Raw genomic sequence first — 25,444 nt, forward strand, 5'->3', positions numbered from 1 at the left:
TGTACTTGTTTGTACTTCTCGCAGTTCTTGCATTACATGGAAATAGGCTGTACTCTAGCTCTTTAGTCTTTTATTTTAATAGTGATATTTTAAAATATAAATTTGTTGCTCTACCTGGAAAATGATCTACCCTGAATACTTTACTGCATGTTTTGCATTGACACACCTTTGCCCTACTTCAGGAACACTCGATCTGTAAGCCTACATCACTTCCCTACGAGGAGAAGTGAGAGGAGCTCCTGAGGCATCTTCACTTCTCAGGGAAGATGAATGACTGCAGAAAGCTGATCTGGACAGCTGACACAATTTTCTAATACTCAGGGGCAATCCAGCAGTAAGCTTATTAACACCCACAGCCTAACACCCACTCTTAATTTTTATCTTTCTGGCAGAAAGCCAGTTAGCTAGTTAATACTGCACTGCCTGTATTATTCTATATTGATGTCTGAATAAAAGTCAGCAGAGGGTGGATGAGGAGGTAATGGGGAACACCACAGCCTATGTTTGGCTGGCCTCAGAGCCCTTCGTCAGTGCCCGCCACAAGGGCTGTGCACCTCTGTGGGCATTGTTCCTCAGTACTCCAGCCCTGCTGTGGGATTTCTTTCAAAGAGCTTCTGAATATAGATTTAGGGTTCACAAAATACTCAGAAAAAGCACTGTGCCCAAAGACTGTTCTGAGAATGACAAAGGCTCACGAATGCTTCACATCAACACCAGTCTCTTCTTGGAGGCTGCTAGCTAATCTTGTTTCCCAGTTGAATTACTCTGCCCTCAATACATTTTATAACCTCCTGTCTCAGTGCAAAAAGATTCCTGCCACCATAACTAACTCTGAGACTAGATTGGGAAAATAATATATTTCATATCCCACAGAAACAATTTCCTGTTAGTGTTATAAATGGCTCTTTTTTATTATTATTAAGAAATATTTTCAAATGTGGAAATACTGAACCATTTTAAACTAGTTGGTACAATCTAGAATCAAGCATTTTTTCCCTCTTTTTCAAAAATTACCATCTTCTGAGGCTTTTACAAAGACGTAAAGAATAGAACTTATATGTACATTCACACACACACACACACACACATATTATGTATGATTTCAGATTTCATCTGATTCTGGATCTTGTCACCCTCAAGGACTGAAGTTCTAATTACCTGTTAAGACATAATTCTGCATACATAGGAAACAGTTTTCTTTAGCTTAAATAGCTTTTGCTGTAACAAGCAGTAATTTCCTTAAAAATCACAGTAAATTTGCCTTTCAGCTTTAATCACTGTATATCTTTCTTTCCCAAATCTCAGTCAGTTCCTGAGAAACTGTGGTGGGCAGAAATCATCATGCAGAAAGAAGCTTCAGAAATCCTTGGTGCTACTCTTCGTCTCATGAGGACTTGGTGTGCACACCCAGCATTTCAGATCAGCTAGATCATAGCAGATGTATATTGTAGTTGGTAAACCCATGACAAGAGCTGGGCAGTCCAAACTTCACCTGTTTCTCCTCCTATAGGATGTTCAATGACCCTTGGTAGTTCTACCTTTCTTTCAGAGGATGCATTTATCAGGAAGCAAATACTGGTAAAGCACCAGCAGAAAAAAAATAACTCTCCTGAACAAATGTTTTGATCAGGTCAGGTCATAGTTGCCAAGCTGGGGTCACTCCAGGATGGTTTATAAGTTGCAAGGCTTTGTAGTACATTTAATTTTTGTATGCAGCTTTTCATAATAGACTTTGAAGTCAAGGACAGCATGTGATTTTTAAGTAACTTCACGGAGATAAACAACAACAGTAGGATGATGTTTTCCCTGGGCCAGATTATGGTCTCATGTGTGCATAAGTAGTTCTGCACATGCACTGGAGAACACAGCCAGAAATGTGAAGAAGGGCGCAACAGACATAACTTTTCAAGGCTGGAGAATATAATTTGCAGCATTTTGGATTCGAAGAAGACAGGGGACAAAACCAAAACCAGATATACTTGAGTCCATGCAGCAGAAGCTGATGGAGGTCGGCAATCTAAGGAATATAGGTCAGACCAAAGTCATCTGAAAAGCCTCTGGAAATTACTCATGAAAGATAGCTCTGTGGGAAAGGGAGGTGTACAGGGATATGTGGGAGGCCTCCTTGCATGGGGTCTCATTCTACACATACCTAAATACGTGTAGAAAAAGTGTTCAGGAGATGGGAGGTGACATTTGAGTAAAGGGTGGCAGGAACAAGGTGTAAACTTTGGATAAGTTTATGAACCTACCTTATGAAATGCAACTTTCTGCATTAGGACCATTACAGACATGTTGTTGCTCAGAACCTTCCCATTAGTGCTTCTTTGGAGGAAGGGTAATTTGGGCCACCCTGCAATGCTGACTGCACACACCTGCTATGCAAAAATGAACTTTGGGGCATATTTCTTTGGTAACAGACAGTAATATTATCACGGTCAAAGACAAACATACGGTAAGAGTGAATGTAATACTGCTTAGAGCATCTCAATATTGTAAGGCAATTCTCCTTGCTAACTAGGGGCATGTGTTTATATAAAGTGGGAGTTTGGATATATATTAAGACTTTCTGGGATATTCATGCTTTTAAAGGAATATACTGAAGTCCTTAAAGCAAACTAATGTATGACTGCGATGATCAAAACTGTATAAGCTTGAACGAGCTGGCCTAAATTAACAGGGCTAATTAATTAATCAAATGCAATGTGAGAACTGGTATTCCTCAGAGATGTAATTCTACCAGTACATTCAGATTGTAATTTTTGCATTTAAGCATATTTTTAAAATACGCTGAGCTGGTCTATATGAAAGGATAAGAAACCTAAGCCCCTACTATTTCAGCTGTCAGTCAGCATCCTTCTATTCTATAGCCTGCACTTTTCAGGCAAACATTATAACTTGCCAAAATTTCCTCCTCTCTTGTACTTCTCTTCATTCTTACCTAATTGAGACAAGTTCCGGGCCAATCCCACTGACATACATTGTTAGCAGTTTTGCTGAATTCAGCAAGGATGCTTCTGATTTGCAATGATACAACTGAAAGCAGAACTTGGTTCATTGACCATACTTCTATGTACCAGCTGCACACACTATACTGCTGGGTATCTGCTTCAGAGCAGGATCATCACACTCAGAAAATAATTCAGGATGAATCTGCATCATGTGCTAAATGTGAAATCAGCAGTAATTCAAGGTTCTAAAAAAAAAGTTTTCCACTCTCATCTAGAGACTCAGCCGTCAGCATTACTCAGTGTGTTGTGAATCAATGAACTAAATCAGCCTCTAGCAGAGTGTGGATTAGAAAAGTCACTCTTTCCCAGAGGAAAATATTGCATATGAGTTTAGTGTAACAGCTTCCTGCTCCCTGATTTAGATCACAAGACATTAAAATACAGTAAATATCTATAGCTGAGACAACATTAAAAAGGCTCTGCTCCACAAATGAAACATCTGCGTCTTCATGGCTGATCATCTTAATTGCTTTGGTTAATTACTACTCATCAAAAAAGATATGAAAGTGGGACATACCAAATAAGATGAGATATCGAGGGGAACATCTTCCACATTTGTTCAGATCGATCTGTGTAGTAACAGGCCACATTTCATATGGCTCCCGACAGGAGCCATTCATGCCAGCTACAATTACTCAAACCTGCAAGTCAACTGTTTAAACTGTTCCCTTGCAGCAGGAGCCCATAGTGTTCCACTCCACCACCAATTACACATCTAACTTAAAAATCACTGTAACACAAGCTAAAAGAGAAGGTAATGGCCTATTTTTGGTAATTCTTTATCCTTTTCCCCACACAAAAAAAGAATGGTAATACATTCTGTGACAATGCTGTAAAGCCCAAAATATCCTGCTGTTTGTCAGAAGTGTTGGCAGAAGTGAATCACTTCTTTCAGTGTGCCGACAATCATAAAATTTACTCGTGTTACAGTGAAAAGTTCAGATGTAAGGGATCAGACAGGTGAAGCAGCTCTAAATCATGTGGTAAAGGCTAGCCTTTAAAAGGGAGTGGTGCTTCTGAAGGTGACCAAGCTGGGAGCATTTGTAAACACAGTGGTGGCACTTCTCAGTGCTGTGCCACTTGTCCTTCAGTCTATAAAACAGATGACTCTGAGATTAAACAAAAAATTAAGCTGTTCTCCTGCACAATGGGTTTTCTGTCTATTTCTGCCTCTATGAAGATTCCAACTACAGTCGGCAGCATTTGTTAAAAATCAGGTATTGTTCTGCAAATAAACAAACCCTTTGGTCGAATGAAATATTGATACTTGGTCTTTTAGCCATGTTGGCGTGAGCTGGAGAAGCCCAGTTGCAGCTTACGCATCAGTCTGTTGAGCTCTTTTTTTATATAATTGATTTTACATTTAACAAAATTTCCATAAGCAGACAAAGCTCCCTCCCCAGAGCCACAGTACAGTTTTCAGGATGAGGAAAATAAATCTTCTACATTTTTTATCTTTCTCTCTCTGTGCTTACGTGTATAAATATATATTGTTGTTGTATCGGGGGGAAAAAAACCGAACAAAAGGAAAGCATTATTATTACTAGTGGAAGGAAAAGGAAAAACAGTAAGAATTATGGGAAGACTGAATGAACTGTGAAATTTTATAACATTTCTGTGTTAGGACAAAAGCTTTCTTATCAGCTCTAGAATTACGCCTGTGGGAGACAGTAGAGCTCTGAGGGTTATTGCAAAGTGAGAGATGAAAGATGGCCTGCCCTCCTCAACGGGTCTTTGGCAGTGCCCCCTTCCTCAGGCTGCACTGCCGTAACCTGGCCCTGGGGAGGAGGAATAAAAGGAAGCATCCATGGCCTTCACCTGTGTATTCTCAGTTGTACCAAAATTACCTACATGCATAAAATAATGTCAGTCATATCTGACTTCTCCTAATGACATACATGCACACACAGGCACTGCTTTTTTTTCCCCTGCCACATCCTCTAAATTAAATAACTATGTATAAACCCATTTTGAGGCAACAAACCCAGCAATGGTCAAAGCTGTACTACCTTCTGGGTTGCTGAAACCCTTCCAGTCAGATATTAGGGAAGGCAGAAAAGCTTTTCATGAAGGACCCTCCATCGTATTGACCTGAGAGAAGCAAAGCTCTAGACCCTCAGGCTAGGTCCCAGAAATTTGCCACCTATTGAAGAGCAGTCCTGAAAGTATTCACACTATGCACGGCTTTTATTTCATATTGTCAGATAATGAGGAAAAATAGAAATGTTTATCTCCCATATATGCATAATGTATTTTGGGACAGACAAGTATAGACCAGGCAGACAAAATTGCAAGGCACGATAACAGCACCCAAAATTTATTTCTTTGTATCAGTCCTTTTCTTTTTTAGGTATCAGTTATATTTTGTATTCCCCAATAAAGACAAAAGCTAAAAAGCAAAGCTATAACCTGGGATATATCTGTCTTTGAAAATAACATAAACTTAGAAGTTACCTTCTTACATGCTGTGACAGAGCTTCCCAAACTGCTTGCCAAACTGTCTGTGCTGCTGCCCTGGTGCTCTGGAACTTCAGGCATCAGTGGAGATTCAAAGTTGCTGAAGAACAAAAAAGAAACAAATGCCCAAAAACCTTTCCAGTGACTCAGCCACACAGATACCTCAAATGATACCAACATACAGTTCAGTAAAGTGATGTAACTTAGATTACAAGAAGCTGTCTATACTCTCCTTGCTGATGTTAGTAGTCTATTTATTACCTGGTTTTCCCTTTTTGGATACAAAATAGCAGACCAATGTCTTCTGAAGACTACAAGATAGCATATAGCTGCCTATTATCACATCTGCCCCTTTTGAATGACACTGTAAAAAGTGGTCCTAGCTTGTTTTCATAAGCAGGCAGCTTGGAGCAGAAAATTAAATACTTGCTGCATTAATTCAGCTTGACAGACAAAATAATTTTTTGCTATATTTTCACCTGCCTGGATAGAAGTAAAGGGGTAGTGATTAAAGTGTAAAAAACACGATGGGGAGCAGTTGAATTAATTCTGTAATTTAGATGGAATATCTTGATACGTTGTAGGTTTGGAGCAAAGGTAAGCAAAAGCAATGCAAGTACACTGTTTTGCGAGTCAGTTGTACAAAACAAAACTATATTTACTTTGGGACTGTGCAGATGTGAAATACAAAACCATAAAAATAAGCTTCCACAGTCAAGTTATTTGCGTGCACAGCTGGTACTACCCCTCACACTTTTCTTTTGGAATAGTTTAGGCCACTCGTGTAAGATGTCCTTCCATACAACAGATCAAACTGTCACAGCTCAAGCTTCTCTGCCTGGACATGATGTGATCGCAATTAAAGACCATCCAGTGCAAAAGGGCTGTTTCTCCAGAAACATACTAGGGAAAGAGCATCCTACATGACCAAGTTCTGCTTCCCAAATTGGGTCTCTAGAGTGCTCTTCGTTTATTGCAAGTCAACTATGAGAAGACGTGGAACACGTTGTGCTGGATCATAACAGGCGACCAGGTTACTGTGCCTTAACAAATAATCTTTCATCAATTGTGATAACAGACCATGTGCCATTTCCTGGTACGCTCAATTAAAAACTAAAATGCATTTTCGTAAGTTGCCTTCACTGGAGTTTAAACCGGTATGTTAAAAGGACACTACTTTCATTTTTTTGCCTAAATCCACACTCAAACATCAGTAAATCTACCTTTCTCTCAAAGATTCATGTATGTATATTTCACTTGATACTGCTTAGGACCAGTTATGAATATACCCACTTTCACTTGACAAGTAACTGTCAATAAGAATTTTGCTGATATGTGTGGTGCTACTCTGTAATTATTTTAGAAAAGTGTATGTGCTGGAATTAGAAGAGTGAATGAAAAATATAAAACTAACTTAGCACTTATTAATTGCTAACTGGGGGGAAGCTTCCTGAGCTGCAGGGAAGGACTGAATACAGATGCATGAGTGAGATCAGTAGGTTAAATGAGTTCACTTGCTAAGTGTGGTACTACTTAATACTCTAAGATACTAGCACCATTTATATCTAGAAAGGAGACTTTTCTCTGTTTAAAAAATTCTGCTCCATTGCTCAGATTATATACATAAACAGTAACTCTTTACTATTCTTTATTCTTTAAGAGGGTGAGGGACATTAAACATATGAAGTCATTCTGGTTTTACATTTTCATTAAAATAAGAACCTCATATTCAGAGGGTCAAATATTGTATAAGTTAAGGGCCCTCCTTGGTAAGCCCACATTTAGATGCAGCTTCTGTACTAGGTAACACTCGGTACTCCCAGCAGCAGCGGTGCACTGCCTCTTTTTATAGGATGCATCGCTTCTGCAATCTAATAGTAAATCACAAATGAAGTCTGGCCTGCAGGTTGAAGTACTAGGCCCGTTGTTTTCTCCTGCTCTTCACTGAGAGGAAGAGTGAGTGACTTTGCCACCGCTTTGCCCTCAGGGAGCTGACATACTGATAATGACTATACTCTGAGTTACATTGTGTGCAGGGAGCTGAAATTCTAGTGCACAAAGTGTCGCTGAATCTAGAAGCAACAAATGTGATAGTGTGGCCACTAACTGAAGGCCTTTGGGGACCGTAATTAAACAGTATAAATAAAATAGTACATTAAAGCATAGCTGGAAAATATAGTTGAGGAGTCACATTCTGGAGTATTAACAAATTTGTGCTCTCTCTGGATGATGCTCCAGTAAGGGGTTACACATTAAATGTTTCATACTTTATGTGTATAAAGCTGCCTTTCTAGTCATGTGGCAATCAAAAAGATCTGTTGAATATCCTTAAGTGTTTAAAATCTGTGTTCTTTCCAAAATAAACCCACTTTTGATTTGTAATGCTTGTTTAAAGTATGTGATGAGGGACATAAATGTAGAACGCCGTTAAATGTTTTGAACGAGAAAAGGCTCCATCTCAGACTGAAGTTTAGACAGGCAACAACAACTGCTTTTGGTGTTACTGAAATCTGGTAATCCTAAATTCTCTTGTTAGCTATCCCAGTCATCAGAGCTGTATGTCACATCCAGCTGATTACTCAGAGCACAAGGTAAAATCAGCAACTGCGTTTCACACGACAAGGGACAACACATTTACGAGTATCTGTAACACTTCCAGAGCTTCTTTCTTATCTTAGGGTTCCTGTTTCCTGTACTGTTAACTGTAGAGCAGAACCCTTACTCTCACGCTGCATTGCAGTGCATCTCTAGTGTTGTGCCAGTCATGAAATCCAGGCTCCCACTGTTTGCAAACCAGATTCATGCAATCGGGGTTCAGAGTGACTGAAAAGCAGAGTGATTTTAACAACGAAATGCTGAATTATGAGAGCTAAATTCAGAAACAGTTTTAGACTCCACAGCCTTTTCCTCAGTGAGTTTATGGGTATACAATTTCTAAAAAAAAGTGTAGAGAAACATACCCCTACACTTTGGCCACCACTGATGGTCAGCTACATACCTCTAGGTATCACACAAAGTAGGTATGTAGCAGTACACACTAACTGATGGAAAAACGAGCACCTAGCTGAGCTTCTTCAGGCTGGGCATCCAATGTCGCAAACCTGAGTCTTCCCTAATTCAGGGAGGTGCAGTGTATGAGGCTCTGTCTAGCTAGCTTCAGATTCACGGGTCTTTCTTTCAACAGGGAACACGGGTTTGGGCTTTCAACATCTCTTTTTCAATTATCTCATCTCTCAGTTAGATCAAAGTTTCCTCTTTTTCTTTATCCTGTGGCCACCTTTTCTAAGCTGGGATTTTCAACACCTGTGTGATTTCTTAAGAGACCCTCCTCAGGCCATACAGCTCTGCCACGTTCACTCTAGTAAAGCCAGTAAGATAAACCTACTTTCCATTAACTCCCCAGGGAAAAACTATTCTGTCTTTGAGAAGCTGCCTGCTCTCATTAGTACCTCAACAGCAGGAAGCTGAAAGAAGCTGCTGCAGAGATGTAGCCACCTCATCATCAAATGATACCTCTGCATTCACGTACTATACTCATTAGTTCACTTTAAGAGTTTACACAAAGCACTAGTCTTTCAAGGCATCTGGCACAGATGAGAGCCTTTTTACTGCGACATAAAGCAAGCTGTTGAAAGTTTCAGTTCCTAATTCTCACCTTTGCTTGGTTCCCCTTGTTTATTATGTGTTGGAGAATGCTCATCTGACTTAGATGTGTGCATCTAATTTAGAGCTGTCATGGAAGGCCACAGGCATAACAAGGGAATTCTGTCAAAGGATGGCTCATTTGGGGATTTTTCCTTTGGTGTGAGAGATCCTAATTTACCATTCAGCTTTTGAAACAGAAGCTGGGAACCTGGACCTTCCATCTTAAGAAGTATGCCATTTTCACTTTAATATTTCCATTAACAGAAGAGTCTCCACAGTCACTTATTTGCCACCAGGTGCTTTCTTACTGTTTCATAATTTATGACTGATACTTTTTTCCTACAAAGCTAAATGCTATCACAAAGAATGCAAACAAATTTCTTGGAAATTAGATGACTGTAGTAAATAGCTATGAGGTTTATGGGACTAACTATAGTAACAATACATCCTTTATTATTGACCAAAATGCAAAACAATTGCTTCTATTTTCATACATTGAATAATTCAAAAATACTGACCTTGATGACTCAAGACTTAATAAAAAAACCACAGCTGCTCCTAAAAATAATTATCTTCTTTGCAGATGTGGCAGATGGTGCTACATCAACTGAGAAGAGGTAATTTAAAGAATTCCCCAGGTTATCATTAAAGAAAATTAATCTTGTGAAACAATATCAGAAACTTCTATTTCCTACCATCTTGAACGAGCATAACCAGCTTCCAAAAACTTGCTGTTCAATAATCATTCCTAAGAAGCAATTTCAATAAATAATAAATGACCATTATATGTATATTCCGAATCGATGCTATTATAGCCTAGTGCTTTTCATCTTTCCATTATGACTCCTAATCTCAGTGTTTTGAACATACAAAACATACTGATCCATGAAAAAGATAATTTTGATGAAGGAAGCAAACTGAACAAACACAGTGAGGTTTCTCAGTGCAATTAACCCTAAGCTATAGTCGGCTACATTTCTAATGTTTTGCTAACATTTGTACTGAACACCATGAAGAACAAAAAAAGGAATGAATTGTATTTTGAAACAGAAATATGATACAAGTGAAAGCATGGCAAAATACGCTAGCATATTCTTACTTTTACACTCACAAATAAACCCCAAAGCTATTCCGAAACTGAGGAAGGCAGCTAGCTTAATCCAGACCTTAAGCAAACAGCAGTTTTGAAAGGCATGCAGTACTCAAACAGCATCCCTTAACTTCAAAGCCTTTCCAAAGTGGACAGACTAGGCACACTCTTTCCTCATGCTACGTTTCAGATTTTACAATTTTTAAATTTACCTTTACATGTAAAGAGGTCAATAAAGTCACTAGCAGTAAAATCTTTAGATGTAACAGTGTCAAAGTTACTATTTTAATCCATATGATTGGTTTTTATTCAGTCTGGACCATGTGTATACTTCAATCAGGGCACAGATGGTTAGTCAAACAGACACTCTATAAATACCTCAAACAAATGTCTTTCTGATTTTGTTATGGATTTGGAACCCATGTGCAGAATATAATCACTGGCAATATCAGGGTCAGATCTTCTAAGGTGTTCATAGACTTGGTTCAGTCTTCTTTGGCTGCTGTTGACTTCACTGGGAACAGAAAATACTGAATACTTCCCATCGTTATCAGACCTGAGTGTCTATATGCAGTCAAGCAGGTACAGGATTGGGCTGCTAGTTTTACAGACCAGTGTACTAAAAAGAGTAGAAGTTAAAGTGCTTTATATTCAGATTGCTCATTTCATAATGTCACTGGGGTACTCTTGATTTAAGTTTCATTTTTATTGGTGATACATCTGCAAAAAGACCAGGTCTTTAGATCTGTGCCAATGAAAAATGGGAGCAGAGAAAAGACAACTCATACTATGGTACGCCACACAATAAAAAAGACTTTTCCTTCCATGTTCACAGACCTCTGAATCTCCATTATTCTGCTCCAAATTTTTTAAAAAACAAACAAATATAGAAGCCTTTGGAAATATTAACAATGATCAGCCTTCTTTCAAGACATGTTTTAAAAATGTAAAAGAACTGATGACTTTTACTGAAGAGTCAACGTAAACCAAACTAACTAAATTTTGTATGATTTACTTAGAAATATTCCTTCCTTCCTTTACTGATTTAATTCTTAAAGGAAAAATAACAAGGTTTTATGCACAAGCCTGACAACCTTCTCCACGTTCAATAATTATGGCAGGTTTACTCAGATAAAAGAGTAGACAATCAAATCAAAGAGTTGACAATCAGGAGCTGAATGACAGATGATTGGGTTGCTTGGTGGTTTTGGGTTTTTTTTCTTCTTTTTTTCTTTTCTTTTTTTTTGTTATGGTTAACGTATTTCAGCAGTTTACTGACAGAGAGCCAACCCAATATAAACTGGGTGCTTGCATACAGCTGATAGTGATCTTGCCTTTTTCCCAGCTATCCCCGGATTTGACATAACTTTAGGACAATTCCAGGTGGACCTTTTTTGTGCTGGTAGAATGGCTACTTACTAAAGAAACCTTCTAGAAAGGACAGGCTTGGACCTTGGTCAGAAGAGGCTACAGAAAAAGCACACGAGGAACCGTGAGTTCTCTTCCTGCATAAAGCAATGAAAGAAAACACCTTGAACGCTACATAGGATGCAGCATTTGTAGCAGACTCTTTAAAAAGCTCCTGATTTGGAGGATTTTTAGAAGGTATAAGAAGCCCTGGATCAACAGCTAGCAACCAGACAAGGTCTGATGAGGAAGAATGACTGAACCTGGGAAAGATTAAGGAACAGACCTTTAAATTCAGGGAGGGCTAAAGAACTGCACTTTAAGAGAGATGGGCTGAAAGCCAGCCAAGACTGCTTTTCTGCCCTGAAAGCAAGGAGCCCATCCTCAGCTCTGGAATGCCAGCTAGGGGGGGAGTTGAGACACTCTTGAGGGTTTGATTGCAAGAAAGGTAAGAAATCTTGTTAAAAGAAGGATTCTTCAATTAGTCAGTCTGTATGTAACTTAAGTGGGTAGTGCTGATTGGGAAGATGATTTTAGAGAGATACAGACTGAATTCACTATTTTCAGGCACAGGCATTACAGAAACAACACAATAAGGTTGTTTCATTTCCCCTACAGCAAAGCAGCCGGCTTGCAGCTATTTAAGCCTACTAAGTCATCAAGAAGCAACACAAAATCAGAAATATTCTTAAAAAGATGTCCCACTAAAAATTCCTTGTTCAGTTAGCATGTGTAAGTGTGCCGTACAATAGCACTTGTCCTTGTGCTGTAGGAAGGAGGATAAAGAAGAAACACTTGTTTGTCCTCTCAAACAGGAATGTTCATGACTTTGTATTCATTAAACAACTTATATTACTACTGCACTTTTGATGGCAATGCCTATTCTTAATATAGATTACATTGTTAGTGCAGCACAGTGTAATATTCCAAGGGTGTCATGCTATCTGTTCTTACTTCTTTTAAAGATAATGGAAAAAACATTGTGATGCAGCTGGAATCTGGTGGAATTTGGTCTGAATTAAATGCATAATAAATGTGCAAGCAGCTCCCACTGATTTCAACTAGAAATGGAAATTCTCAGCCCTTTTCAAGATGAAGTCAAAGATGTTGCAAATTAGGCTTTCGTGCCATAAACCACGGAGTAATTCTTAAAAAGTTTGTTTTAAACGTTTCTTGTATCTAACAAACAGCTCATGTTCTCTGACTGCTCCTCACCCTTTTGCTATGTACAAACTGTCAGGTGGGCATTTCAGAAGAACCAGTGGAACGTGACATAGGAAGAAACTGGTGATTTCATGTGGAGGATGTTAATCTTGACTAGTTCAAGTAATTTTTTGGCATCTTGTTTATATTTTATAGCCAAACTTCACAGCTGAGCTTCTCAACCAGCTTTTTGTCACTGGCTGATGCAGTGAGTTTCTGATTCTGAGCATTAGAGCAACCAGAGTCAAATAGTGATAAAACAGACCTCAAAGCCCAGCACATGCAATCAAGTATTTCACTGACAACTTTTTTTAAAAGCTACCATTTAAAGATCTCAAATCTACTCTATAAAATATTTTCATTAATTAAATTCAAAACAGATACTAAGTATTTCTGAAAGGAAATGTGACAAAGATGTTCATAACTTAAAAGTAAATGCATATGTCATGATTTTATTTGAATAGAAAATGCATGTAGCTAATCAAAACTTGTTAGCTGTTCCAGTGTTTTCCTTGTTAGATTGTAAAAGTGTAATTGAAATGTGGCAGGTACTCTGGATTATGCGCATGACAGGAAGGTGAACGTTGCTTTCATGTTTGAGTGACATATTTCTAATGTTTGGCAGACTTTCTGGAATATTTTGTACCAACTTTCCTCAGATATAATAAATCTGGCTTTGGAAATTTGAGATTAACAGAGGGCTGACATGTCCCCAGGTATTTAAGGGAGAAGTCTGGGAGTTTCCTATTGTTGCAGAATCATTTCCAGCTATTTTAAAAAAGATAAAGGGCCATGCTGTTAGTGAAAAGGGACTGGTGGTACTGGAAACCAAGTTCTTCAACACAGACTCTGAATTATAGAACACCTTGAGATCTTGGGGGGAAAAAACCCCGAAACTATACGTATGACCAGCTGAGAGGCCATAGTATCATGCTGTACAGTGTTACAAATCATGAGATCCTACAGTTGACTTCACTATAGCGTAGTTGAAGATGCAGTTAATGTTTCTGAATACTGAAGAAAACGATAACAAAATATTTATTCCAAATGCCTGAAGACTCCCCAGACACCAGTAAGCCACAGAACTAATCAGTGAAGCATGATAACCTCTTTTTATTTTTCCTTTTTTTAATGTTTTTTTTCTTTTTTGGGGGGGCATTTCTGAGATACAAGTCAATCCAAGTAGAGGGATAAAGAACAGGATGAAGTGATTCTCTTACTGGGAATCTGTGTGGCATGCAATTAGCTGAACTGGTGTTACGCCACGTCTTTTATAAGACAGGGACAGTGCTAGTGCAGAACGATCCTTCCTACCACCAAATAACCACACTAGCCTGTGTGGTTGTTCTAATTAATGAAGGAGGGAGCATTTTAAGTTAAATGGTCAGATTACCCTAATCCTCAACATAATGGTCACTTGCAGATATTTTGGCAAGCCACCAAAGACATTTTGATCTTGTGTCTGGCAGAACAGAAGATCTGAGCAGGTACTATGAACCTACCCCCCTGAATTCTTCGCTTTTGCCCACTCCAGATAGAACCAAGACTTTGCTGCTGTGAGCAAAGCCAGCAGCTTTGGTAGATATTCTTCCATGGATGTCTACTCTTCTTCTGCAGTTCTCAGAAATTACATTACCCAATTGTAAAATAATTTCTACGGCTGTAAGAATGAAGGCAGTTCATAGTCTGTTGTCATTCATTTCCCCAGACAGGCAGCCTGACCAACACATCTGTAGTCTAAAAAATGACTGGTCAAAACTACTGTATGTAGCTGTGATGTTGGTCCTTACTAAACTCAATTTGATTACGGTAAATATTTTACTTTAACAGTATCTGAAGTACGTTCAAAAGTACCTATCTAGTAAATGTATTATTTCTTTCACTCCATTCTGGTTTCCAGACCTTTTTAGCTGAAAGAAAGCCAAATTGGTTTAGATTCCTGCTAAATTTTCCCAATGTTGTTTAGCATTATAATAGCGTTCACAAACCACTATGTTTTTACCTGAACTAATGATACCAGAAAAGTAAAACAATAGTCCAAAAGTAAGTGTCTTCATCTAAAATATTCACAGAAATTTCCTATTCTCTTTAATCCAGTATTGTTTCTATGACCACCTGCAGTTATTTCACAAACTATCTAGTTAAAATGTCAGGGTACATTCTGAAGTTATTTTAATGACAAAGAATACATTCTGTCACTGCTTATTCACAACAAATCTTATTTTAACATAATTTACATGCCTGAAATATTCTTGAACAATTCTGGTTTGCTACTAATGTTCCAAAGGAACACAGATCTTCTCAATTTTGATGTTAAGTTAATATGTCAATAAATAGCAATTTGTGATAACTTATAGAAAACAAAGTCTCGAAACCCATTTGTTTCAAAGTATGTTTTTTTTAAAAAGCATAACAACATTGCCAGAGATGTGAATAAAATTAAGCTGCCTCAGATTACCTTGGCTTTTAATATGATAAAACATGCTTTTGTATAATTCTATCAAGATACTACAAATATTGTCTTTGGCTTAGCTTGCTTGAATTTTGAAAGTTTTTTTCCATGGACTGTAATGTGATTAACAGGATTGTGTGATAGGTATAAAGGCAACTTTCTCAATTTTTTCCTTGCTTATACCATCATAAGGAAAGCATGAGATTTCAGTCCAAGAAGTTATGGTTGAGGTTTTCTTGGCAACATGAACCCTCCTTCTTTCTGCCCCTAAAATCTACTGCCTTTTTAACTATACATAAGGAACATAGGACATTATCTCTGAGAATCTAAAGGTGACTCAGATCAGTAAGTTATTAACTTAATCTAATTTTTTCCTTGGGGTCACAATGTAAATAAACTGCAGAGTTTCTTCAGCCACTGCTTTGCAATGAACTTCAGAATAACTATGAAACTGTTGTGACACGTGGGCTTGAAATGCTTGCTCTCGCTGGGATGCACAAGGTCCAGCAGGACTATCTGCATCATCAGCTGAGCTCAGGTTAAGCTCTCAGATAACCTTATTGTTGCCTGCAGTGTGATTACGTGAGTAGTTGCTAAATTAGTATCCTTGCATTTACACCTAATGCAAAAATATTGACCAGGCTATGTGTAGACACGGATTTTCAGTTATCCACTTGAAAATCAAGAGGCGATTTGGTTGCAGAGAATCTGAGAGGGATAAAATTGCTCTTTGATGCTGCTTGCTGTTTTTCGTGCTTGGTCCTTGCAGATGCATTACTGGATCTGCAGTTGGATGTTAGTTCAGATACAGACAAGTTCACTTGCACTGCGGTCACAGATCCTACAGTAACTTCAGTGCAGCTGACCATGTAGTTAGATCAGACATTACAAATGGAAAGGGCATCTAAATCGACCACCTGTATCACAGCCATTACCTTGTTCAGGCTCCTTTTTTAAAAGTAAAAATAAGAAGGCAGCATGAACTTTTTGTATTTTGTAATGCATCCAAAAGCACCCAATGACCATAACTCACAGTATGAAGGAAGCTGAAGGTGCTCACTGTCTCTGGGACAGGGACGTCACCCTGATTCAGCAGAGCCCAGCAGCAGCCATGCTCTTCCTATTAACTTTATTAACAGCTGAGGTTGCCTCATTTCATGTCTTTGATGTGTTTACATTTTACTCTGATCAGCACTGCAATGTTGAAGTTCTTTTGATTCAAAGGAACAAAAAATAAAAAGAGGCATGCACTTCAGGTTTTGCAAAATTACTATTGTTTTATTGAGGGATCACTGTAACAACTTCAGCTGGGGAAAGATGCAGTATAATAGAGAGGTCTAGTTCTTTGGATCCAAAAGCAATCCATGCCAAACCAAACCTGATTCTATGGCTTCTCTTTTTGTTTTTAATTACTAGATTTGGATGATTATTTTAAATGTATTATTTGTTTATTGTCTGCCTCTATTTTTTTCAGTAGTTAATTATTTTTCTAATACCTTATACCTTAACAGCCATGCCTTCTGAATCAGAAAATCATCTGTTGTACTCAGCAAATATGTGCTGTTCCATTATGTACATTATTGATTTCCATAACCTTAGAAATATGGCATACTTCTAAAAGTATCAAAACTTTGTAGTTGGTGACTATACTAGTATTTAAATGACATCATGCAAACCACTGATACAGTTCACATACGCTACTTACTCTTAAGAATGTGAATACCGTGACCATTGGATTTCACTGAATTCATGGCATATATTATGCTTAGGGCTGAATTTACTGGCAGGTACAATGCAACCATTTAACTAAGCTCAACTAAGCTCCTTAGTAGCCATGCTATTACTTCTGGTTTTTTACATATTCAAGAACATTACTTTTCTAGTTGAGGGGAGGGTCTTATTCCAGAATATGTGTGAGGATGATGAGTTTTTCATTTCAATGTCACAGCACACAAATCTTTTCCTTTTAAAAGTAAATGAGCTGTTCATTTTTATTGGATGTCTACAATGGTAATACACGTTTTTCACTGAGAGGGAAGACATCGCCTTGACAACATAGAAGAGAAGCAATCTATAAGCACGTTTTTGAACTGTTACCCTGCTGATTTGATCTCTTCCCTTTTCATATTGAAATAGCAAAGACAGTTACAAATGAGTCTTGGGGGAAAAGAATTCGGACTTAATTTAAACACAGTTCTGAAAACTAAGAGACGTGTCGTCTTTCTTCCTTTAATATTCTGAAGAGCCACTGCATGTAATGAACAGCTCCGCTGCTGGTGGAGATGTGCTGTGCCTGGTGTAGGAAATTATGGTAACTATGCAATCTCACAAGGACCACCTCAGTTTTTCATTGCTGAAAGAAAATACAAGAACAGCCCTTTGGGATATTCTAAGTAAGCTGTGCCGGAACTACAGTACCCAAGTAATTTAAGATTACCGCACAGATGAGCACTGTAGCACCCTCGGCCTGCTGAACGCTCTTGCTTCTACAACAGTTCTGTCTGGGTGCTGAACGCTTACATTCAAGCTTTCTGGACTTACCTAGCTCATGCACCCTGTGCTGCCACTCCAGCAGGAAAACTAACCACCATGCAAGAAAAAACCATACAAATCTAACTGGCTACATAGTCACCACTAAGTAATTAGTTCTATACAATATCCTACCACACCAGCATCTGGTGTATCTGTGGGAGAGCCGATCATCATCAGCCAATTATCCAGGTCTAGGCTTCCTAACTGCTGTGCATCTTTCTGTTTAAAAAGTTTGAACTGTAACACAAAGATGTCTTAGTTCAATGAAATCCAGGTTCTCAGCAATTCATAAATCAAAGCTTTCCCAGAAAAGAAAAAACTACCATAATACACAGAAGCTGGTTATTGCAAGTCCATGTAGCCAACTCAGAGCACAGAGGGTAGGTCCCAGTCTTAAAAGTGACCACTCGGGGTTATACAGGACTTGTTGACCAGTTCTGAATTTGAGTAGCTGGGAAATGTGCATGGCAGCATCAGATTCTGTGTTAGGATTTTTTTTTAAAAAAGTCCTTTTTCTTTCAGCTGTGTACTGAATTGAATCAAGATCTAGGAAGCAAACTTTTTTACGTAGCGGTTAAGAATAATTAGCTATGTAATAAATTGTGATGCCACAACCAAGAGAAAGCATAGCTTTGATTAAAAAACCCACTGACTACGTATTATGTGTCATGGGCATTGGTGATACTTGATAATAATCAGGCAAGTCTTGAAGTGAAGATAATGAATGAGGGAATCTAAAGAGATTAACAAAAATAATCCAAGGTTGACGAGACTAAAAAAGAAGGTTTAAAATTCGTACTGGGCACCAAAAAAATCCCAGCAGTCCTAGTATTAATCTGCACATACTAAATTTGTGCTTGTTATTAGAAGAAAAACAGAAATATCCAGTGTAATTGTTCCCTGTTTCCAGTAAAGTGAGTGGAAGGGAAGGTGTACTGTACATACAGGCTGAAGCACTAACTAATCCACTGATAAGCCAAGAGGTGGTAAAAAATAAAAAGGAAACAGTCCCCCCAAATTTCTGACACTGAGCTCCTGCTGCCTGTGAAGTGTTCCAAAGGCACTGCCCCTGCCAGGGCCAGGCAGGCTCCCCAGGGAGCACCACCAGCACCAGGCAGCAGCCTGCACAGTGCGCAGGGGCAGTGGGCGCTGCTGCCGCACATCAGCCAGTCATTTGGCAGGTAAAGCTATTGTTTGATGCAAAAGTTTAATTCATTTTGCTTCTTCTGAGAGAAAACTGAGACTGCCTTTTCCACTTCTGGGGGAATGCTCAAAACTACTCTTAGTGCTTGTTTTTCTGGTCCTTCATGTTGAAGCTGTTTCCCCATTGTTAAATAACTCAATACCGTCTCCGACAGGCAGCTGCAGCATTCCAGCTGAGCCTGAACGAATGTAAGGTAGAGGAGTGTACATGGAGGGACCGCTGCTGGGATCCCCATGATCCCAGGTTGGTATCCTCACTGGAGCGAGCTCTCCCAGCCTCTCCTATCAGGCTGTTCCTGCTCCTAAGCACACAAGACACTCTGCTGCCTGAACGTGAAACTTACTGTTCTGATTCCTGGCTGTTCAGGTGCCAGCCATGGCTTAAAATACTGTTCTTTAGAAGGTGCTCCAATTTACAATGTGCATAGACCCAAGTTGTTAGGGAATGGCAAGCTGCATGAAGAAGTGACCCGAAGCAGGTTTTAGTGCTCGGGTTCATTGCCCACAGTGCAGACAAAGGCTCCCACCCCCCAACCATCCCTCTCTCCCACTCAGGGTACAGCAAAACAAACTACATTAACAAGAAAGAGTAATTTACAGAGGGCTGAGTAAGGAGATGGCAAAACACTGCTAACCTAATGGGTGTGCTTATAATGATCACTGGAAGGAGTGATTCCATCATAGCCTAAATCATATATGAAATGAACAACACAGCAGCAAATTATAGACATATCAAACTGTCACTGCTACTTGTTAGGGTTTCTCAAGTCAATCTCAGGGAAGGGTGTTTGAAGGAGGAGAGGACTGAATGCTGAAGAAGAAGGGTGGGTACATATTGGCAGAACTGTGAACAGAGTGACTGACATTAGTACAGGCACTGCAGTCAGAAAAGGGAGAAGTGATGTATGGGAGTAGAGCAGGAACCAAAAGAGGAGATTAATTGACGTTTTCCGGAAGTGTGGAGTTTATATGGGAGGCTAAGGTAGCCTGGATTAGAGAATTCAAAACAGATGAGTGGCAAAATAAAGGAAGAAGTGGAGATGCATGTCTGGAAATAAACCATAGCTTTTTGTCACTATAGGGTGTACCAGGTTAGTGAAACAAAGCATGGAAATGACACAGTTCGTTTCTTTATTACTTCTGTAAGTCTACCTCCTCCTGTCACCCACAGTTCCACTCATCAACAGATCAGATTCCTCATCCACAGACTTATGACTTTTGACAATTTTAAGTTCCTTCTGGTTTTAGCTGATTTTTTTCTCCCCTGACCTCACTGAGTGAAAACATTACTGGGAATGGTTGCTTATGTTTGACAACATAGGTTAGCCAGGTTAATGAACTGTTTAAAGTAATTCCCCATGAAAACAGGATGCAGCATGTCATTTCAAGAATTCCCACCAATGACAATCAAACTGACATTGTAAGAAGGTAGTGAATGTCCAAAACGATCACATAGCATTAGATAAATTTTCTGGCTACTGCACTCCAAACATCTGGTAAATTAAACTGCTAATCTGCAAATGAAAAGCATACCCAACAAGTATTAAACTGATACTGGCTCTGCACAAGTGCAGAAAAACAAATTTCATCCTCATATGTGACACTAGCTACTTAGTAATGCATGCAGTTGTCTTGATAATGAAAGTTTTGATATTACACTCTTGTTCAGGAGGTTTCTTCATTTGCTCTCTCTTATTTAAATGAGATTTGTAATACATTTGTTTCTCTTTCAGAGAGGTAGAAAAATATAAACAAATTCTTACTACTGATTCCTGTTGGTTCATGTGCTGCTGTTCTGGTTTTGGGTTTTTTTTTTTGTTTGTTTGTTTGTTTTTTATTCATAATTTCTTCAAAGAAACTGTTATCTTTAGCTTAGTCCCATGACTGTTGAACTTCATAATTTGCGCCTTTGCCTGCAATTTTGTCTCCTTAAAGGATCAAAGTTTTATTTTACTCATTGCTGAAAGCATCTCAGTACAAAGCCACCAAATCTGTTTTCTCTGTTATACAAGATCTGGCCTGCTTTGCTGGACCAAAACAGCAGCTGTCAGCTGAAGTCTGAGACATTAGTGTTACTGCATTAAGTTACCAACGGCAATGAGTGCGTGCCACATGCCTACTGTCTGTAAGAGAGGTCTGATACAGCCACAGCTTTGGGATCTCTTCTTAGCTTCAAATAACTGACCTCTTTGTGCCTGTGGTCAGCCCTAGCATATTCATCAAATGTAAAAAATTCTGGGTTTCCAACAGGACCCTATAAACCCAGAAGGGCTCCTCTTAGCCATTCTCTGTGCTCTACGTGCCCAAGTTTTCTGCCATGCCAGGTATTACTGAGATACAGCAAAGATGCTTCATTTTGCATTGGTGACACAAAACCTTTCACAATACATGGAGAGTAAATTTCTCAGAAATAACCAGACATTCTTTGGGCTTGTCTTTTCACTGTTTAAAATATACAGCCTGCAACTTCTCATCTCTTTGGGGTGGATATACATTTTAATTCTTTTGAACTACTGTTCAGTCTAATGTTGCTTCTAAGCTCCAGCACTGTTTCTAATTCTGAATAACACTTACTGTCCCTCCTTTTCTTTCTAGTATTCACCCAAAAGGTGTGTTGAAAACATGTGCCAGTCTAAAAGCCATGTCTGAAGACTCTTATTTGTCAGCTAAGGCTACTTGTAGATATACAGGGTTGGCCAAGAATTGCATATGTGTATAGGTTTAGTTTCATAAGCTTAAGCAGAGAAACTGCAGTTTTACCAAAAAGGGTGCTTGTATCTCCTTAGACATCTGTGCAACAGCACCCCAGTCACTGGCTTACATAGGGGACAGAAGCACAGAAGTTCCTGTCTCATAGCTAAAAAATTCAAGTATTTGTCTTCCTGCCTTTCACCTGAACAGGCAAAGTGCAAGGTGGTATATTTCAGACCTTAGTGTGGTTTTGTTTCTCCACCATATAAAAACCCCCAATAAATCACTACAGACCACAGTTCCAGCTTCCCAGCTGCGATGTGTACCAAAAATGCCTTTTAGCTGCTTGAAGCAAGAGACATCTACCAGTTCCGTGCAGTCCTCCGTACCTGCTCACCTGATCCCCAGGATAAGCGTTCACGGCAAGAAGCTACTGCCAGAAACGTTAATTGCTCTGTGGATGCCCAAAGGCCACCAGCCTGCCCTGCTGTGCTCCACAGTGGCTGCAGGCATCCAGACCCGGGGCTTATACTTTTGCCTTCAGATAAGAAAGCCAAAGCAAGCGAATTAACGTGCACCCTGAGTTTAGGCTGAACTCGGGCAGTGACTGTAGTGTGCGACAGGAGAGTCAGCAAGGTGGGCAGAGCTGTGACCTTGGTTTAGTAAGCTAGCTGTAGGTGGTGAGTAAGATCAGGTGTGAATAGCCACAGAAACAGGCCAATGCCCAAAGTGATTCTGTAGGAAAGATGCAAAATGCTACTTGATTTATACAAGTTTGACAGCAAAAACTTTCTTTGGTCTGTAAAGCAAACTCCTATATGCTGACATATGTTCTTTGTATTTCTTGACAGCTGATGTAACTAGTCCCCAGTTAAAGTTGCCCAAATACTGTAGGGTGGCATGATGAGCTGAAGGTGTATGAGGACAATCTATCTGTCCCTGGCTTCCCAGGTGTGCCTTTTCCCCAGGGTTTCCTGGTGAAGACAGGAATGGCCTGAATAAATTATTCGCTGTTCTGGTCACCTTCTTTCCTGGAGTCCTCTGACCCTTATTAGACAGAAAGTATGAAGCTTCCATAGTTGTTCAGCAAAGAAAGGGTTACCTTGATTAACAAATAACAAGCAGCTGTCAACATACCAGCTGCAGGAGATAAAAGAGATGAAAGAGAGAACTGTAGTTCTTGGTGCTAGGAAGTCTGACTTGCTTAAGCTACAGCAAGAACTTCTCTCGCTCTTCAGTATGAAGAAAGAGGTATGTATGTTGCTCCCAGGAGCAAAATAAGTCTTGGCCTTGCTGCAGAAATAGATGATGTTTTCTGGGTAAGAGACCTAGCTGAGGTGAAGAGATGACCAGATGGCAGAGCTCTGGAGTGGGTTAAGTCTGGTTTCCTCGGTTTTATATAGTGATGAAAAGCCTAGCAACAATTCTGTGGAGTTGGAAGGTGGCTGTATGCATATGAGGAGGTAAATGTGTAACAGTAAAGTGAGACCATAAGCAAGGAAAGCAGCAGCTTGTCTAACTGTTAGCATCTTTTAGACTTCTTTTTGGAATACCTGTTTTATCCTGACCCAGGTTACTGGGGTCAGGGTTACATGCTACCCAATTTTTCTTGTAGAGCGTGAAATATAGGTCTATAGATAACCTGAAAGTCCCTCTTGCTTTCAGATTGTGGCTTCCAATAAAATACTAAAGTTTGTACAATCACCTTGGTATTCAGTGTGTAAGAGTTCCATGTGAAATTACTAGCCATAACTAACAACAACAAAAAGTTAAATCCTTCCTATTTCACCCTGAAATAGCAAGGGAAAAATCAGGAAGGGCTCTTTTCAGATCACTCAATTCAGATCAAAGTGCAAAAACATTATTAAGCTTTGGTCGGTGAGAGTTTATTGACATTGAACACTATTCAGTCAGCTCTGAGGGGTTACTTTAAAGCTTTTTGTTTCTTTCAAGCAAATCAAAGTAATTTCTCCTGCAAGTAATTACCACCCACTTCAGTTGTCCCTCCCTCCTTGAACCAGTTCCTCTTGAGTATTCAGGTAGAGATACATCGTTTCACTACCTTCCTCTTAAGTCTGTTTCCTCTGAACTTTATTTCTATCATTTTATCACCCATCTCTCATTGGGACACGGCACTGGAAGAGACTACACCAAAAATGAGTTGTAAATTTACAATGTATGCTTTTTATCTCTGATAGTCTGTATGATACTTAAATGGTACAATTTCTATAATACTTCTGTCTGCCTGCTATCATCAAAATTCAATTTGCTTGTGATTGTTGAAAATTAGGCTTAACCACATCTTGTGAGGCTACTCATATCTGTGCATCACTTTCCACCTTGACGGAAGTTTTGCTCTAATCTGTTGTTCCGAAGCGCCAAAAAGACATTTGGTGGAGCTGGGGTAATACATGTACGGGGATTTTTAAGGTTTCTTATGCATTGTGAAAGAATCTGATTTACTAGGTAGTGCATGTGCGTCTAAATGATTTAAGCACAATATCCTAAAGGTATTCTATTGTGCACTAAACAACTTACCGACTCTAGTGTATTTAAGATGCTACGGTATGAAAACCAGCTGTTACAGCCAAATTAAATGTAAAATTTTTTTTCTTTTTTTTTTCTTTTCTTTTTTCCCCCCTAATGTAAGGAAAGCCCTTCAATGCCTCCTTTTTCGGAGTAAAGCCGTGGCGGCTGAGCACCTCCTGGCAGGTAGCAGCGCCCCGCCAGCCCCTCCGCGGCTGAGGGGGCACGCGCGGTGCCCGGCCCGGCCGCTCCCCGGTCCCCCGGCCCGGCAGCCCCCCGCCTTCCCCGCGGCGGCGCTCCCTCGCGGGCACCGCAGAAGCGAAGCGCGGCGCCTCCGTGCCTGCCCCGCCGCCCTGTCCCCGCTCCGCCGTGACCGCCCTGGGGCGCGGGGGACCCCTTCGCCGCCGGCAACCGCCTCCCGCGCCGCGGTAAGCCCGGCCGGGGGTCCTCGGCACCGGGGCGGCGGGCGCCCAGCGCGGCTCCTCAGCGGGAGGGGAGCGGCGGGCGCCCAGAGCCGTTACTCACCGGGCAGGCGGCGGGGACCCGCGGGCGCCCGGCGCGGCTCCTCACCGGGCAGGGAGCGGAGCAGCCGTTCCCACCGGCGGCGGCAGCCCCGAGCGACGCGGCGCAGCCCCGAGCGCGCAGGCGGCGGCGCGCGGGGAGGGGAGGGGCGGGGGCGCGGGCCCTACCTGGCGGCGGGCGGGGGGCGGCCGGGCGCGGCGGCGGCGGGCGGGGGGCGGCCGGGCATGGCGGGCGCGGCGGCGGCGACGGACCCCTCCGCTCCGGCCGCCTCGGAGCAGCGAGAGCGCGGCCCCGGCGCGCTGCGGCGCGGCGCCTCCCGGCCCTGCCCTCCGCCTCACTCCTCCCCTGCCCGCCGCGGCCGCCTCCCCGTCCCTCCCTCACGGCCGGGCGCCGCGGTGGCGGCGGGCAGGGGTGCGCTCCGCCCGGGGCGGGCTGCGGCGGCTCCGAAGGCGGCCGCTGGGGCAGCGGTTGCCCAAGGCGGCGCGGTGCCCGGGACCCGTCGCACCTGCGGAGCGCTGTCCGGCAGCGGGTGCCCGGCCGGAGCATGGCGGGCGGGCTGGTCTCCGCTTCGCTGAGGGCGGCGGCGGCCCCGCGGTCCCGGCCGCCCGGGGAAGTTGCTGGCGGTGCCGGCTGGTGGTGGGGAACCGGGGCAGCGAGGGGCTGGGAGGCTCCAGCAAGAAGCGGGCGATCGTTGCTGACTCCTCG

General features: G+C 41.0%; 1 protein-coding gene across 3 annotated transcripts in view; it reads right to left on the reverse strand.

The window, feature by feature from the left end:
- LOC121096990 (SPHK1 interactor, AKAP domain containing) overlaps positions 1–25,056 on the reverse strand; it is a 73,487-nt gene extending 48,431 nt beyond the window's left edge. For 2 of the 3 annotated variants that reach the window (XM_040613677.1, XM_040613675.1), the window contains exons 1-2: positions 24,907–25,056; positions 5,466–5,568 (exon numbers count right to left, since the gene is read on the reverse strand). In XM_040613677.1, coding sequence (XP_040469611.1) covers positions 5,466–5,568; positions 24,907–24,965 — 162 coding nt within the window. In that variant the 5' untranslated portion in view covers positions 24,966–25,056. Of the gene's footprint in view, positions 1–5,465; positions 5,569–24,742; positions 24,878–24,906 lie in introns of those variants that run through there. The other variant, XM_040613676.1, reaches the window with a different exon arrangement.
- Positions 25,057–25,444: the final 388 nt, after the last annotated feature.

Source organism: Falco naumanni, chromosome 13 (assembly GCF_017639655.2).
Source record: "Falco naumanni isolate bFalNau1 chromosome 13, bFalNau1.pat, whole genome shotgun sequence".
NCBI lineage: Eukaryota > Metazoa > Chordata > Aves > Falconiformes > Falconidae > Falco > Falco naumanni.